The following is a 16,981-nucleotide window of genomic DNA, read 5'->3' as shown; positions in this document are numbered from 1 at the left end:
CCTGTTCATGGGTTGAGCTGACAGACTATTTCACACAACCTTAAAACATGAAAATTCCTATTTGTAGATCAAAGGTCACTTGACTGCCTTTACAAATGCGATACTGAATTTCTAAAGGCATGCATTACAAACTTTATCCCTGCTATTATTATGGCATAAACAAACATTCTCAGACAAAGTCCCATCTTCCTCCTAAGCTATAAACACAGCACACATTCTGTGTCTCCCATCTAGGTAAAAATTTTCACTAGATATTAAAACTTCATCATCAATGAGCTGTTGATTATAGGGAACTAGGCTGTGGGTACAGGCTGGTAACAAAACAAAGCAAAGAATCTGTAGTTTTTTCCAGGCCTTAGGAAGCAGTGGTCTCTGACCAAAGCAGTGATTTAATTTCACGGCTGCCCGGTACAGATAGTTGACATGACTAAATGCTACTCTAATATCAACTTGTTAAAAGTGAATACAGACTCAGCATATCAGAATACGCACCCAGACTCACTGGAGACATGGGAAATATTTTGGGAGCTGTTTATTTATAAGTGAGTTACAATATACCACTATAATTAGATTAATATATAATTATTGATAAACACAGGATTATTTCTACAATCTTGTAACTGTTGCCACTGCTGTGTTTAGAAAAGGTAACTGTACTATGACTCCTAATAAAATAAGCCTTTGGTGTGTTGTTGTTGCTGTTGTTTTACTATTTATCAATTCGATCAATTTAGACCCAGCCTGCATTGAATTTAACTGTTATCACAGTATTTATCACACTTTTATGACAAAAAGTTGTTCAATGAACATGGAAAGAAGAAACAATGTAAAACCCTCCAACAAATTGCATACTTCGACTATTCTATAATCCAATAATCTCCCCCCCCTCCAATAGAACTGGCATGAAAGTAGTCCTTTTGGTTGTCCTCCAATTATTAGTTAGCTTACCTATGTTAAACTAAACACCATGAAAATGTATATTTTTGGCAATATAAAAGGCATTCATTTCATTTAAAATACATTTAAGCAAAACTTGGATGTAGCCTTTTCTTTCCCTAAATGACAGAAAGAATAATAAACTGAGATCTAGAAGAATAAACTTGGAGAAAAAAAAACCACAACAAATACTCTGTGAAAAGTATCAAGAAACTCAAAATCAACTATGTTAAGGATATTGCTATAACTAATTTTTGGTCAGTTATTCCTTTCAGATTATTTCATTAAATGTAAAATAAATTTATAAGTAACAGTCATTCAATTAACGGTTCCTTTGTTTCTTACTAAGTACGGGTTAATGTGTCTCTTGGGAAAAGTTGAATGCTTATACTCTCCTCCTGGCTACTTCAGAAGGTTTTCTAAATGGAATCAATAATCCAAAAAACATAGATTGGAGTGTGACATGTAATCTCTTTTTTTCATCTTCAGTAGTTAGATTAACAATCTGGACATTGGTAACAATTATATTTGTCAGATTTCAAAAGAGAAAAAACAAACTATCCAGTACTTAGGATTCTGTCTGCCTCAGCTACTTATCTAGTCTTTTTCCCTCTTTTTAATCTTTAGTACAGATATTGAATGATACATAAATATAAATATTAACTGATATATAAATACAGATAAGCAGGTAGAGCCCACTCTCACACTCCCCCTCAAATAAAACTATATTCTAAGACAAACTAAGATAAATTTAGTCAGAAAAAAATTTGTTTCCTGCTATCTAGCAAGACCTTCCAAACACAGAATTAAAAAGAAGAAAACAAAAACAAAACTATTTCAGTCCAAACTATTTTAAGTACTTTTGAACTGCTTTGGCTAAGATTCATTAGAGTTAAATTACTATATAATAAATTTGCCCAAAAAAGAAATTAATATGGTAAATAGAAAATTATGGAAAATGCCGAGTGATTTCAGGCAAATTCAAACATACAAAACTTAGAAATCAATATTGTTGAGAGAGTGAGCTAAATTTTAGAAGCCAATATTAACTATTAGCTGAAGGAAAATAGGGCAGAAACAAAATTCCTGTGGTTGGAGTATACACAAATGCCAATACCATTTCTTTTTCTCTGTTTAAGCATGCAATTATAATAGTTTCTATCAATGATCTTATGCCTATATGCATGATCAAGAAATATGTGCCTTTATAACAAGATCATCATATATTTATGTGCTTTGCTTCATATCTTAAATAACCATTTACTTTATTTTACAATGATTAAGGAGAAAGGGAAAACTATAGGAATACTGAATGTTATTAAATACTATTACATTTTAAATTATAATATATATCATCCCTATTTGGAAGTAGGAGTAATACATGAATATACAAAATACTGTGTAATGTTATGTGTGTATAATAATACATTAAAATACTGTGTAATATATTTAAGTATTGTGTAATATTAATAGTTTTACCAATGCTAATAGTAATAATGTATTAAAATTGTTGAAAGAAAAATATAGCAAGATAAAATGTTACAAAATTGTTTACAGAAGCATTTTACAACTTAAATCACTTAGAAAAGATTTTTTTTTTTTTTAAAAAAAGCATAATTTGTCCATTAAGGAAATAATACAGTGAAAACCTTTTTGGGGGATTTCTTCTGATTTCCAATTAAAAGTGGTAGTTACAAAAATTTTGCTAGCTAACAACTAGGAACCCTATAAACTGCTGTTCTAATCAATGCAACCAAATGTGTCATTCCACTATTCCAACATAAATGAGCATTTAATGATCGGACCTAAGGAAACTTACCTTGTAAGAATGAGACAGTTGGCCTGTGAAATCTCTGTTGCTCTCTCTTGATAAATTATCAACTTTAACTTCACTTCCAGATGCAAATTTTATATGTAACTGCGATGGTCCCCCCTTAGAACAATTGTGCTTCAGGCTGGATAAACAGGAAATATTTGGATACGTTCCTCCCAATGAAATACTTCTTTGTAGAGTAGCGTGGTTTCTGTGCATCTGCGGCTTTGGTCTTTCCAACTCTCCACTGATATTGACTTGGCAATCCATGTTGGGGGTGTTCGGTAGGCAAGCCGAGGGTGCCCTAGGTGGGAACTTGGGATGCTCGGACTCAGAAGGAAACTTCACTTCTGACCTCTCTGGTTGACGATCACCCTTTGCTTCACCATCTAACGGGCTTGCTGTCTGTTGGGTGAACTGCACTGAAACGCAAGCATACCCTTCGGCCGACTTCTCACAGAGAGTCGGGTTTGGCCTGTTATGATTTGAAACAACAACTCTCTTTGGTGATGTATGGAGTGGCCGGATGTCTCTCACTTCTCCTCCGGGGGTCCCGAGTGTTTTGGATAATCGGAGTCCATTGACAGCTGTGGAGAGGAATCCTTTGGCACTGGTGCCATCTTCGTGATGTCCAGGCTCATTAGGAGAAACCACCAACTGGTGAGAGGTTTGGTAGGCTCCTCTGCTTGGGAGAAGACCCGTGGTGGTGGGGGAAGCTGGCGGCGTGGTTGAAGGACTCCTAGGAAAAATGACTAAGGAGGAACAGCGCTTGAGTGGGATTTTTGTATTCCTGCTCACAGGCGAGTTCACCACATCTAGTCCAGGCTCTGAGCCATCCTGGATGATGGGGACCACACTGGGACTTCTGGAAAAAATCTCACAGGGAGGGGTGCTCCCGTGTGGTTTGGTTGTATTCGAGGTGCTGTCGGAAGATAAAGTGCCACCAAAAAGTGTCTCATCACTTGGTGGGCAAGTGCACGTACTGCTGTCACTGAGGACACTGTTTGAGTACGAACCTCCACTCGTGATACTTGTACAGGAGCCGTAATCGCTACCAGTGCTACTGCAGGATCCATTGTCACTGGCTGACACGTTACTGAGGCTCCCACTCACAGGGGCAGGAGCATCGTGGAGTTCATGATCAATCACAGCCAATAAGACATCCTCCCCCTCCGTTAAGACGTGGCTAGACTGGAGACCTCCACCGTACCTTATGGGCTGGAGGGAAATCTGCAGGCAGCTGGTCTTCTTCTGCACACTGTCGGAGGAAGGGACAAATGCTACTTCCCGAGGCTTCCCATGGTCCTGTGTGAACGGAGCAGCGAAGGCAGCGTGCCTAGGAGTCAGGTTCATCTGAACTACATTCGAGGCTGAAATCCGTGCTGGGGTCTGGAAGGACCCGGGAATCCGCCTGTCCAGCTCATCTTCTGGAGTTTCCGACAGAGGGTAAGTGTTGCTTCTTCTTGCTGTGAAGTGCAGTCGCAAGCTCTGTGCCATTTGTTTGCATTTCCGAACATATTAAGAGCTGGAAAGTCCAAACAAAGATCTCTGTCCCGTAGAGAGGCTGGAAGCAGCTGCACTCATCCCAACGAGGGGGAAAAAAATCATTTGTGGTGGCTTAAAAAAAAAAAAGCGGGGAGGAGAGGGGGAGAGGGGGAAGAAGCAGTATCTGGCAGTAGTCTTTCTCCTAAGTAAAACATGATATACCAGAGTCCAGAGAGAGAAAAAGACGGTCCATGCCGCAGACTGATATTTCCAGAATGTCTTTGAGTCTCTTGTTGTCCAAATGCGACCTTTCAGCTGAGCTCAGCCGCAGCCCTGACTCAAAACACAGCCAACACTGCTCCAGTATACCTTCTCCAATTTGCATGAATGACTAACACAAAGACAACAATCCTCTAGCATTTCAAGTCGAAAATTACTTTTTTTTTAACCCCAGCTCTACTAAATGAACATTTAACCACCACTACTACCCCCCCCAACACACACACAGAATCACACTTCCAATACTTTCTCCAGCAGAGTCTGACCACTAATATTTTTCTCCAAAGGTTTAGAATTACAGGAAGTGGGTAGGAATGAAACTCCCATGTAATTGAGTATCAAATCAAAGATTGAATTTCCAAATAGTAGTCGTAACTAGGAATCGAGTCGTCAGTTAATGCAGAAAGGAAAATGAACCGTTAAAATAAAAATTTTTAAATGAAATCTATTCAAACAAGTTGTATAAATTTGGAAAGAGCCAAAGCAGCAGGGCGAATTAGGACTTCAGCATTAAAATACCACTTATAAAAAGTGAAAGCTAACAGATATAACTACAAAATGATCCTCTTGAGACTGCTTCCAGAATGGAGCACAGAACTGAGGAAAAAAAGTGGGGGAAGAAAGAAAAGAAAAGAAAAAAAGTTTTAAGAGACGCTGTCACCAAGTTATTTTCTCCTGTAATTTTAAGACCTTGTGCTGCCAACTAGAACAGTGTTTAAATGATGCCATTTATATTTTGACTATTAAAAACTTTGCCAAGAAATAGCCAAAGCAAACATTCCATTAAAAACATATGCAGATTAGACAGAAAAACTATACCCCAATCTAGTCTGAACACACTGGATATTTTATTCCACTGTCTCTGCAATACATTCACTTAAGAGGGAGGTACATAAAGAAGTCTAAACAGGGTTTCACACATCAAATAAACATATCTCAATGCCAATTCTGTTCTGGGGAAAAAAAAAAAAAAACAACCCGCTTGGGAGCTCTTTGCTGCCCCCTACGGGTGCTTTGAAACAATCCAAGTCGCTGTTTGATATGTATAAAGAAATACAACCCATGCATATTTCTTCATATAAACAGAGTGCATACTTGTTTACATTTTTGAGCTGGCCTCAAGGTGGAATTGCTTACCCATGCTGATAAAACTCTCACTGTAGGGAACAGTAGGCTGTTTGTCTTTCCAGAGGTTGGGATTTTGTATGTGTGTGTGTGTATATATATATATATATTTTTTTCCTTTTTGGCTTTGTATTTATTTAACCTTTATTTTCAGTTTACTAGGGCAATAAAGTGTAATATTTTAATTTCTCTCCCAAATGTCATAGACCAAGGTTGGTATTCTGTTTGGAAGAAACAAATTTATTTTTAAATAATACTCTAGGGTATATTTAAACCTCTTACCTGAATTTTATAGCTGAAAGTCTAGCAATAAATATATACTGGCTCATTCATAGGAAAGTAAAAAGGAAAACAGCTGAGCTGTTTACCACATGGAACTACACCCCAGTTGTATTTTTCTAAGTTTTTTTTTTCGCCCTAAGTAAAAGCAAATATGTAAAATATATACCCGTACTTTGTTTAAACAAGAAAATGGCTGAAGTTAGGTCTGTTTTTAATCACAATTTTTACACAGAATTTTTAATCAATTAAGACATGATAAAACATAAAGAGGAATTTCTTGAATTTTATTTGACTCAAAGGAGACATTTCTAAGAAGGTATATAATGGTTGTAAACTTAGTAATACACTTATCACAGTACATTGGTTTTATAAAACCTATTTCCTTGTGATTTTAAAGACTTCAATAAATACCCTTGTTTTTTCTTTATTCGTGTGTGTGCGTGTGTGTGTGTGTATGTGCGCACGCGCCAGTACTGAAACTTGAACTCAGGGCCTGAATGCTGTCCCCTAGCTTCTTCTGCTCAGGACTGATGCTCTATACCATTTGAACTACAGCTTCACGTTTGACTTTTTTGGTGGTTAACTGGAGGTAAGAGCTTGTCTCGGGACTTTCCTGCCTGGGCTAGCTTGGAACCTCAATCTTTAGCTCTCAGCCTCCTAAGTAGTAGTTTGGATTATAGGTGTGAGCTACCAATGCCTGGTTGTCTCATGCTTTGTTTTATGATTTCTTTTAAAAAGATGATCCATTGCTGCTTCTAAAGAAATTTAAAAGGAGAAGAAGAAGAGAAAGATGAAAAAAAAAAACAACTCTGTAGCTAGACAAGAAGGAATGATACTTGAAAGATTTAAAGAGAGAGTTTCAGATAAGAGAAAGTAAAGCAAGAGAATCCTGTGTACTCTCTAGCACTCTCATTAGAGCTTTGATTCTAGAAAGACTGAGAATCCTGTACTTCTAGGATCTGAATTACAATTAGTGCAGCCACACCGGGAATCAGCGCCTGGGGCAAATGTTGCCCCTCAGTCTCACAGAGGCTGCAAGGTGCGTAGTCAAGCCTCATCTCAAGGCAGGGGGCCTGGGCATCAGGCCTCACCCCCCTCACCCAGGAGGAGGCGTCCATAGTAGTCCTACAGATTTTCCTATTCCTGGTAGGACTAAAGGTCACGGGACCCCCCACTCTGAGCTGTGTTGTTATTATTTACACACAGAATGACATGATGAAGAACGACATGACACAGATAAGCTCTAGGTAATGCTAACAGTTGACGAACCTTAAGGGCTGACGTCCACTGTGATAGTTAACTGCACACAGCAACTAGATGCACAGAGTCATGGTGCCTTACTTCTGGTCACATGTTAGTTTAGGTCCTGCTCTGAAGGTATTTCAGAAGTTAAAATGAACAGCCAGGTACTGGTGACATATACCTGACATCCTAGCTACTCAGGAGGCTGAGATCAGAGGATCCAGGTTCAAAGCCAGCCTGGGTAGGAAAGTCTGTGAGATTCTCGATGAGATTCTTTTTTTTTTTCCTGGGGGAGGGAGAGTCACAGTCCTGGGGGCATGAAATCAGAGCCTGGGAACTGTCTCTGAACTTTTTTTTTTTTGCTCAAGGATTGCATTCTACCACTTGAGCCACACTGCCACTTCTGGCTTTTCTGTTGCTTAAGAGGTTAAGAGTCTCAAAGACTTTCCTATCATGGCTGGCTTTGAACCACGATCCACAGATCTCAGCCTCCTGAGTGGCTAGGATTATAGGCATAAGCCCACCAGTGCCCAGCAAGAGACTCTTACTTCCAATTAATCACCAAAAAGCTGAAAGTAGAGGTGTGGCTTGAATGATAGGGTACCAGCCTTGAGCAAAAAAAGCTAAGGGACAGCTCCCAAGCCCTGGGTTCAAGGCCCAGTAAACCACCCCCTCAACACATACCAGAGATATGATTAACACTGAAATTGTCAAACTTTGAGGACATTTGATTGTATTCCATAATGCAAATAGTCAATTAGTTGAAGGCCATAAAGACAAGAAGTTTCCCCCAAAGAAGCAATTCTGCCTCAACTCTCCACTTTAGAAAGCCTGCCTATCTTCCCAGTTCCCTGGCTTTTCCCACTGATTGCACACTTGCCAGCTTCCACAAACACATAAATCAAGCCCTTAAAATCTCCGTCTCTCCCTCCCTCCGTCTCCAACCGTAATCAATGCAACCATTAAAACTCACAAGTGCAGTGGCCCCACCCGGAACCCAGACATTTCCTAAACCCTTCCAGGGCTGAATGTGTGCAGGTGTATTTCTTAGAGCAGTGACACTGCTAATTTCTACACTGCTTAGATATTTTTTTTTAAGGACACACCATTATGAAGTGGTACCGCCTATCACCACCATAACCATCACCAGAATGATTGTATTTTACAAACCTCCAGTCTTAAGATGAGAAAAGGAATCTATACAGGCTGGGAAGGTGGCTCAGTGGTAGAGTGCTTGCCTTGCACGTATGAGGCCCTGGGTTCAATTCCTTAGCACCACATAAGCAGAAAAAGAAAAAAAAAAAGCTGGAGAAATGCAATCTATATATCTATATTGCCTACTTTTTTTTTTTTTTTTTGGTCAGTTGTGGGGCTTGCATTCAGAGCCTGGGCTCTGTCTCTGAGCTCTTTTGCTCAAAGCTAGCACTCTACCACTTTGAGCCAAAGCACCACTTCCCATTTTTTTGAGAACTTTCACAGGGAAGTGGGGTGTACCTCAAAGTGGTAGAGCACTAGTCTTGAGCAAAAGCACCCAGGCCCCAAGTTCAAGCCCCTTGACAGACCAAAAAAAGAAAGAAAAAAAAAAGGAAAAAGAAAAAGAATAAAAAGATGAGTCTATTTACAGATTCATAGCTTAAGGGTAAGCGTGATAGGCACTGATAAAAAAGCAATCTCTTTCTTTGTCAACCATGCATTTTACCTTGGTGTTCTACCTCTCCACAGGCCCAGAAAGAACAGAGCCAAATGAAGCCTCTCACACTAATAACAAAAATAAGACTTTTTTCTCTCTGTTTTTTTTTTTGTGTGTGTGGGGGGGGGTGGGGGGCGTTGTTGGTCCTAGAGCTTGAACTCAGGCCTGGGCACTGTCCAAGAGTTTTTTGCTTTACCACTTAAGCCAGAGCTTCACTTTTGCTTTTTGATAGTTAAATGGAGAGAAGAGTCTCACAGACTTCACTGTGGCTGCCTTGAAAGCACAATCCTCAGATCTCAGCCTCCTGTGCAGATAGGATTAAAAGCTTCAACTTCCAGGGCCTGTTTCAAAGCTTTTCCCTTTTTAAGTAGATTTCCTCAAATATTTTGTTTTGGAGATGGAAAGCTAATATAACTTATAGAAATGTAAAATGCTAAATAAAAAAATGGTTAGGAAAAAAAAGACATCAGAAAGCCTGGTGCTGGTGGATCACACTTGTAATCCCAGCTACTCAGGAGGCTGAGATCTCAGAATTGAGGTTTGAAGCCAGCCTGGGCAGGAAAGGCCATGAGATCCTTATCTCCAATTAAACAACAACAACAAAAATAGAACTGTGGCTCCAGTGGGTAGAACACTAGCCTTGAACACTAAAGCTCAGACAGTTCAAGCCCCAGGACCAATACACACACACACACACACCTTCCAATGAGCTAAAATGAGGACAAAGCATAGACCTTAATGATAATTTAGGGATCAGAACAATCATTCTATAAAAAGGAAATCAGACTGCCTTTGCCTTTGACCCATGTAAGAGCTGCCAATTTTCTAGAGGACTTTATCAGATCCTTCCTTATCAGTGTAGCATACAGATGTCCTGGGCAGAGTTAAGAGAGGAGAGGAGCAAAGTTGAAATTGGATGGAGGTTATCTCACGAAAAGCCAGGAACACAAAACAGAAGATACTCAGGGTAAAGGCTCTGGAGCCTTGGCTACCAATCAAGACTCAGGAAAGACTAGGAGGGAAGGCAAGATAAAGCGATCCTGCTGCTGTTACCTCCAGACACCACAGACCAAGGGTGAGAATTCATAATCTGATGAGAAACAGAGCAGGTGATGGGTAAGAGAATGAGCAGAGAGAGTAACCCAGGAAACAGAGAAAACATTGTGTCTCCCTAAGCAGCTCTCTGCAGCTCTCTCACTTCCCTGGGCTGAACCAATGAAGCCCACTCTTCTTCTCCCGTCTCCCTCCCTATGCAATAAAACTTACCAATCGATTTTCATCAAACACTTCAAAAAGGAGTCGGTGCTGCTGAGGATGGACCTAAGGAAGGAAAAATGAGAGCATTGGACCCTGTGCTTTACAGCTCTAATTGCTGATCCTGTGACATGACAGGTATGAAATTCACACAGCACATAGAATAGGAATGGCACTGTATATAACGACATATATAAGTATTTAAGAATGTCTATAAATTCTTTTTAATTTTAGCCGGGCGCTGGTGGCTCACGCCTGTAATCCTAGCTACTCAGGAGGCTGAGATCTGAGAATCGAGGTTCAAAGCCAGCCCGGGCAGGAAAGACCGTGAGACTCCTATCTCCAATAAACCACCAGAAAACCGGAAGTGGCGCTGTAGCTCAAGTGGTAGAGTGCTCGCCTTGAGCTGAAGAGCTGAGGGACAGCGCCCAGAGTTCAAGCCCCACGACCACAAAAAAAAAAAAAAATTCTTTTTAATTTTATCATTGTTTGGCTCAAGCAGAATATGAGAAATCACAAAAGTACAGAGAAATTGCTCCAAAAGACAATGAGAAAATTTAAGAAACAAAAGTACCAGGCACTGGTGGTTCACATCTCTGATCCTAGCTACTCAGCAGGCTGAGATCTGAGAATCATGGTTTGAAGCCAGCCCCAGCAGGAAAGTCTGTGAGACTCTTATCTCCAATTAACCACCCAAAGGCCAGAAGTGGAAGTGTGGCTCAAGTGGTAGAGCACCATCTCTAAGTAAAAGAGCTTAAAGGAAAAATGTCCCAGACTTTAGTTCAAGCCCCAGTATTGTCAAAAAAAATTTGTGAAAAAAAATTACATATATATTATATATATGATTATATACATTATATATAAGGTTATATTTTTTTAATTGTAAAATCATAAGCCAATGGGTTTATTTTTTATTTTTTAATATATTTTTATTGTGAAATTCTTTACAGAGGGGTTACAATTACGTGAGTAAGATAATGAACACATTTCTTTTTTTTTTTTTTGTCGGTCGTGGGGCTTGAACTCTGGGCCTGGGCGCTGTCCCTCAGCTCTTCAGCTCAAGGCGAGCGCTCTACCACTTGAGCTACAATGCCACTTCCGGTTTTCTGGTGGCTTATTGGAGATAGGAGTCTCACGGTCTTTCCTGCCCGGGCTGGCTTTGAACCTCGATCCTCAGATCTCAGCCTCCTGAGTAGCTAGGATTACAGGCGTGAGCCACCAGCCCGGCAATGAACACATTTCTTATCAAGCATTGTAGCCTCCTGCTTTGTTTCCCCTTCCCGTCCCTTTGTATCCGCGCTCCCCCCCTCCCTTCCTCCCCCACCAAAGTTGTAAAGTTCGTTTTTCGACAAAGGTTATATATATTTTTTCCAGGAAAACTAATCATGGAAGGGGGTCCTTAATTTTCTTTTTAAAATGGTAACATTCTATAAAAAAAATAAAACCTCTAAGGCATATTTCTGAATGTGCTAAATGAGAACCTCAGAATTCTAACCTATGGAGAAAAATATTTGTACTTACTCTGAACAGTATTTCTTCATTCCATCTTGGATTCAAAGACTAAAAGATAATAAATATAATATAACTATTTTTTATAGTTTGTCATTAAAAAAAGTCCATTAAAATGTTTTTTGAGTACTGCCAAGTCTCACCTTTTTAATGGTCTTTGTTTGCACACTTGTAAAAACTCCATTCATGGGGTCATATAACGTCACTTTCACATAAGGATCACTGTTAAATTAAAAACAGAAAAGGAAAAAAGAAAAAGGTTTAATTGTTACTTAGCCCAATCTTAGACTATGCAAATTAACCACAGAGTTTTCCTGGTGAAGAAATGCTTCAATTATTTTCCCTGCTATTCTGTATGTAAAGTAAGCAATTATAGTCATCTCTACAGTCTGTTAAAAATTATAACCAGTTGAGCTTTCATCCTGCCCCAAACAAACACCAGGTAGCTGCTAACGACCACCTTTTCACACTGCCCTAAGCAAACATCCTGCAGCTGCTATGGCCAATGAAAAAGTTTCCTTATTCTAAGCATATAAATACCCCTGTGTGAAAAATAAAAATTAGCAGCTTGATCAGAAAAAAAAAAATTATAACCAGTTGAGTATGGTGGTTCACACCTGTAATTCTAGTACTAAGTGAGACTAAGCTATAGGTTTGGACTATTATAAAGAGACACTGTCTAAAAAAACTGTTTTCTTCTTCTCTTCCTCCTTTCCTCCTCCTCCTCCTCCTTTTTGGTCAGTCATGGGGCTTGAACTCTGGGCCTGAGCACTGTCCTTGCACTCTTCAGCTCAAGGCTAGCACTCTACCACTTAAGCCACAGTGCCACTTCTGGTTTTCTGGTGGTTTATTGGAGACAGAAGTCTCATGGACTTTCATGCCCAGGCTGGCTTTGAACCTCGATCCTCAGATCTCAGCCTCCTGGCTAGCTAGGATTACAGACATGAGCCACTGGCACCTGGCTCCTCTTTTTTTTTTTTTTAATTTTATTTTATTTGTGAACATGCTGTACAGAGGAGTTACAATTACATGGGCAGGATAATGCGTACATTTCTTACCAAGCATTGCAGCCTCCTCCTTTGTTTTTTAAACTGTATTTCTACAGTGAATTAAATTAATTTTCCAGACATTAAACCAACTTTTCATCTTAAGTTTGCTCAGTAATTTTTTATCATGACTGGGTGTTGGATTTGTTAAATTATGCCCCAATTGAATTTAATTATGTGATTTTCTTCCACTATACCTTTTTTTTTTGGTCGGTCGTGGAGCTTGAACTCTGGGCCTGGGTGCTGTCCCTGTGCTCTTCAGCTCAAAGCTAGCACTCTACCACTTAAGCCACAGTACCACTTCCGGTTTTCTAGTGGTTTATTGGAGATAAGAGCCCCATGGAGTTTCCTGCCCAGGCTGGCTTTGATCTCAGCCTCCTGAGTAGCTAGGATTACAGGCATGAGCCACTGGCACTGGCCCATTTTTCTTCTTTACTATACGAATATAATAAATCTATCTTAATTTTTTTTCTGTGTGTGTACAGGTCCTGGGGCTTGAACTCAGAGTGCAGGTACTGTCTCTGAGCTTCTTTTTGCTCAAGGCTAGGGCTCTACCACTTGAAATGTAGTTTTACATCCAACTTCTTTGTTGTTTAATTGGAGATAAGAGTCTCACAGACTTTTCTGCCCAGGCTGGCTTGGAACTGTGATCCTCAGATCTCAGCCTCCTGGGTAGCTAGAATTATAGGTACTCCACTTCTAAAAAAAAAAAAAGGTTGAACAGTCCAGATGCTGGTGGCTCATGGCTGTAAGCCCAGTTACTCAGAAGGCTGAAATAGGAGGATTGCAGTTTGAAACCAGTGTAGGCAGAAAATCTGTGAGACTCCCCTTTTTCGCCAGTCCTAAGGCTTGAACTCAGGACCTGGGCATTACCCCTGAGCTTCTTTTGCACAAGGCCACCAGAGCCACAGCACCACTTCCAGCTTTTTCTGCTTACACGGTACTGAGGGATCGAACCCAGAGCTTCAAGCATGCTGGGCAAGCACTCTACCAGTAAGCCACATGCCTAACCTCTGTGAGACTCTTTTATCTCCAATTAAACACCAAAAAAGCTAGAAGTGGATTTGTGGCTCAAGTGGTAGATCACACAGCTCAAAAGACAGCTCCCAGGTCCAAGTTCAAGCCCCTGGATCAACACACACATACATACACACACACACACACACACAAATAAAGTTTAGTGAGAATTTGTATCTATATTCATGAGCAGTGTCAGTCTTTGGTTTTCTTCAGATGCTTTCTTCTGGTTTAGGGATCAAAGTTAAATGATCTAACAAAACGGTTACAAGTATCTCATTTTCTGAGTTCATGTTAGTTTTGCCTATGTGTTTGATAGAAGTATCCAGGGAGCCACTGTGCCTCAAATTTACTTTGTGGGAAAGCTTTTAACAAGTTTAATTTCTTTACTGGGTTACTAAATATGAATAGCCAAAATTTCTATAACTTCTGTGGCTAAATTTTATAATTTATGTCTTTTGAGTTTTATGAACTTCTGGAGGCAGAGCTCAATAGTAAATCCAACCACCACTACTGGACAAATGCAGAAATTCCAATACCAAAAGATTTAGTTAAAAAACCACTAACACACCAGGCACTGGTGACTCACACCTGTAATCCTAGCTACTCAGGAGGCTGAGATCTGAGGATCTCGGTTCAAAGCCAGCCCGGGGAAGGAAAGTCCGTGAAACTCTTATCTTCAATAAACCACCAGAAAACAGGAAGTGGCGCTGTAGCTCAAGCGCTAGAGCTTTAGCCTTGAGCTGAAGAGCTGAGAGACAGTGCTCAGCCCCAAGAGTTCAAGCCCCATGACCGACCCCCCCAAAAAAAATCCTAGCTACTGAGGAGGTCGAGATCTGAGGATCGTGGTTCAAAGCCAGCTCAGACGAGGAAAATCTGTGAAACTCTTATTTCCAATTAACCACCAGAAAACCAGAAGCGACGCTGTGGCTCAAGTAGTAAAGCACTCACCTTGAGCTGAAGAGCACAGGGACAGCATCCCGACCCAGAGTTCAAGCCCCACAACCGAAGACAAAAAGAACAACACTAACCCTGGAGATCTGCTATTCTAGTAAATTTGCACATGTATTTACTAATAATATTCAAATGATCACTGAACTAGAGTTTAGAAAAAAGAAAATGCTAATCAACCAATGCAAAGGTTTCACCTTTGCAATCGGACACACTTACCTCGCTCCCAGGATGTCTTTCTTGGCAAGGCCTATTCCAGCTATAACTTTCACCCTCACAATTCGTGAATTTTCCTGAAATACAAAAATCAATCGTTTTTGTTTTCATGTAGTTATAACTCAGCTGAAAATAACTAACTAGGAAATTTAAATCAGAGGAATCTTTTTTAAGCGTTCATTCAAGAAGCTAGGTGCTGGTGGCTCATGGTTGTAATTCTAAGTTACTCAAGAGGCTAACATCTGAGGATTGCAGTTTGAAGCCAGCCCAGATAGGAAAGTTCATGAGAGTCTCATCTCCATTTAACCACCAAAAGGCTGGAAATTGAGCTGTAGTAGAGTGTCAGCAACAAAGCTAAAGGGCGGTACCCAGGCCCTGAATTCAAGCCCAGTACTGATGCACGTGGACACAGACAAACAGAACCAATCTCCCACCCTGAACATCTAGAAGCCACACTTTTTATCTATTTCCACCAGACAAATTATAGAACATTACCATACAACCACGTATTATAAGATATATTATCTATATGACCATGAAAATTCACTGTCTATATGAGCATACTTGCAGAAAAGGCCAAGAAATGAAGCCATCCACTCCACTTTATGTTAGTCACCACATTTTTTTTTTTTTTTGGTTGGTTGTAGGGCTTGAACTGAGGGCCTGGACTCTGTCCCTGAGCCTCTCTGTGCTCCAGGCTAGCACTCTACCAATTGAGCCACAGCACCACTTCCAGTTTTTTTTAATAATTTTTTTTAGATTAAGTGATTACATAAATTTCACACATTTCACAGTATTGTAGGATAGTGATACTTAAAAGTCTACAAACCCACTTTAACCTTCACAAGGCAAACTGTCATTATCTTGATCTATAAAGGTTGTGAATTCTATAAGCTTTGACAATACAACTATTTCTTTCGCATTGGGTGATATGTACATTTCTTTCCTTTTGCTTAGGGTTAGATGTTCCCTCTTTCCCTCCCATCACTGCCTTTGAGTTGCTTAGTTCATTTTCATCAATGTCTAGTGCAGCTGATAGGCCCCTCTGATCACTTCTAGTTTTTGGTTAATTGGAGATAAGAGTTTCATGGGGTTGGAGGGGGTGTGGGGAAACTTGCCTGTCCCAGCTAGCTTCAAACCTCGATCCTCAGATCTCAGCCTCCTGAGTAGCTAGGATTACAGGTGTGGGCAACCAGCACCTGGCCCCACCCACATCTTAAATAAGAGGGGATGGGGAATCTAGTTCACATCCAGAGCACGAATTACAAGTGTGGGCAGCATGATGTTTACTCTTCTAGCCTCTTCAGGACTGGAAAGTCCACTGGAAAGGATGCTGAATTTCTCTCACCAAATATAACACACGACACACTCTCCCTTGCCCCTCCCCTAATCACTCCTCCCAACAAAAATGCTATGAGTTATTCTCTATTGCTAATCCCAAGTGATTGTCAAGAGTAAACTGGGTGTCAAATGTAGAGCTAATAAATGCTTGAATGGCAAAAATGCTACATAGAATTAAGTGCTAGTGGTTAATATTTGTAATACTAGCTATTCAGGAAGCTCAGACCTTAAGGATTGAGGTTCAGAGTCTGACCAGCAGAAAAGTTTGCAAGGCTGGATCTCTAATTAACCAGCAAAATGCTAGACTGGAGGCACGACTCAAGTAGTAGATAAACTGTGAGTAAGAAAGCTGATTGGGCATAAGGCCACATCTGAGTTCAAGACAAGATACTACTCAAACAAAAGAAAAGCTACAGCTGGGCTGGGAAGGTGGCTCAGTGGTAAGTGCTTGCCTTGCACACATGAGGCCCTGGGTTTGATTCCTCAGCACCACATACACAGAAAACGCCAGAAGTGGTGCTGTGGCTCAACTGGTAGAGCGCTAGCCTTAAGCAAAAGTAGCTGAGGAGGACAGTGCCCTGGCTCTGAGTTCAAGCCCCACAACTGACCCAAAAAAAAGGGAAAAAGAAAAGCTACATATAAAGGCCCACTGTGGAAGGGAGGCTCAAAAACAGTGAAAAGTGGAAGGTATGAGGAGCTAAACTCCAGCACATTGTAGTGCTAATAGACATGCATGCGTGTGATTCAGTCCCTACTTATAGTGTATTGATTAAATTACAATTTTCTTTTTTTTTT

General features: G+C 40.3%; 1 protein-coding gene across 1 annotated transcript in view; it reads right to left on the bottom strand.

Moving 5' to 3' along the window:
• Nedd4 (neural precursor cell expressed, developmentally down-regulated 4, E3 ubiquitin protein ligase) overlaps nt 1-16,981 on the bottom strand; it is a 61,205-nt gene that overhangs the window by 40,385 nt on the left and 3,839 nt on the right. Inside the window, exons 2-5 of the mRNA XM_013010034.1 lie at nt 14,849-14,922; nt 11,759-11,837; nt 11,628-11,666; nt 10,119-10,172 (exon numbers count right to left, since the gene is read on the bottom strand). Coding sequence (XP_012865488.1) covers nt 10,119-10,172; nt 11,628-11,666; nt 11,759-11,837; nt 14,849-14,922 — 246 coding nt within the window. The remainder of the gene's footprint in view (nt 1-10,118; nt 10,173-11,627; nt 11,667-11,758; nt 11,838-14,848; nt 14,923-16,981) is intronic.

Source organism: Dipodomys ordii, unplaced genomic scaffold, assembly GCF_000151885.1.
Source record: "Dipodomys ordii isolate 6190 unplaced genomic scaffold, Dord_2.0 Scaffold11, whole genome shotgun sequence".
NCBI classification, from domain to species: domain Eukaryota; kingdom Metazoa; phylum Chordata; class Mammalia; order Rodentia; family Heteromyidae; genus Dipodomys; species Dipodomys ordii.
This window is presented reverse-complemented; position numbering and strand designations above follow the sequence as displayed.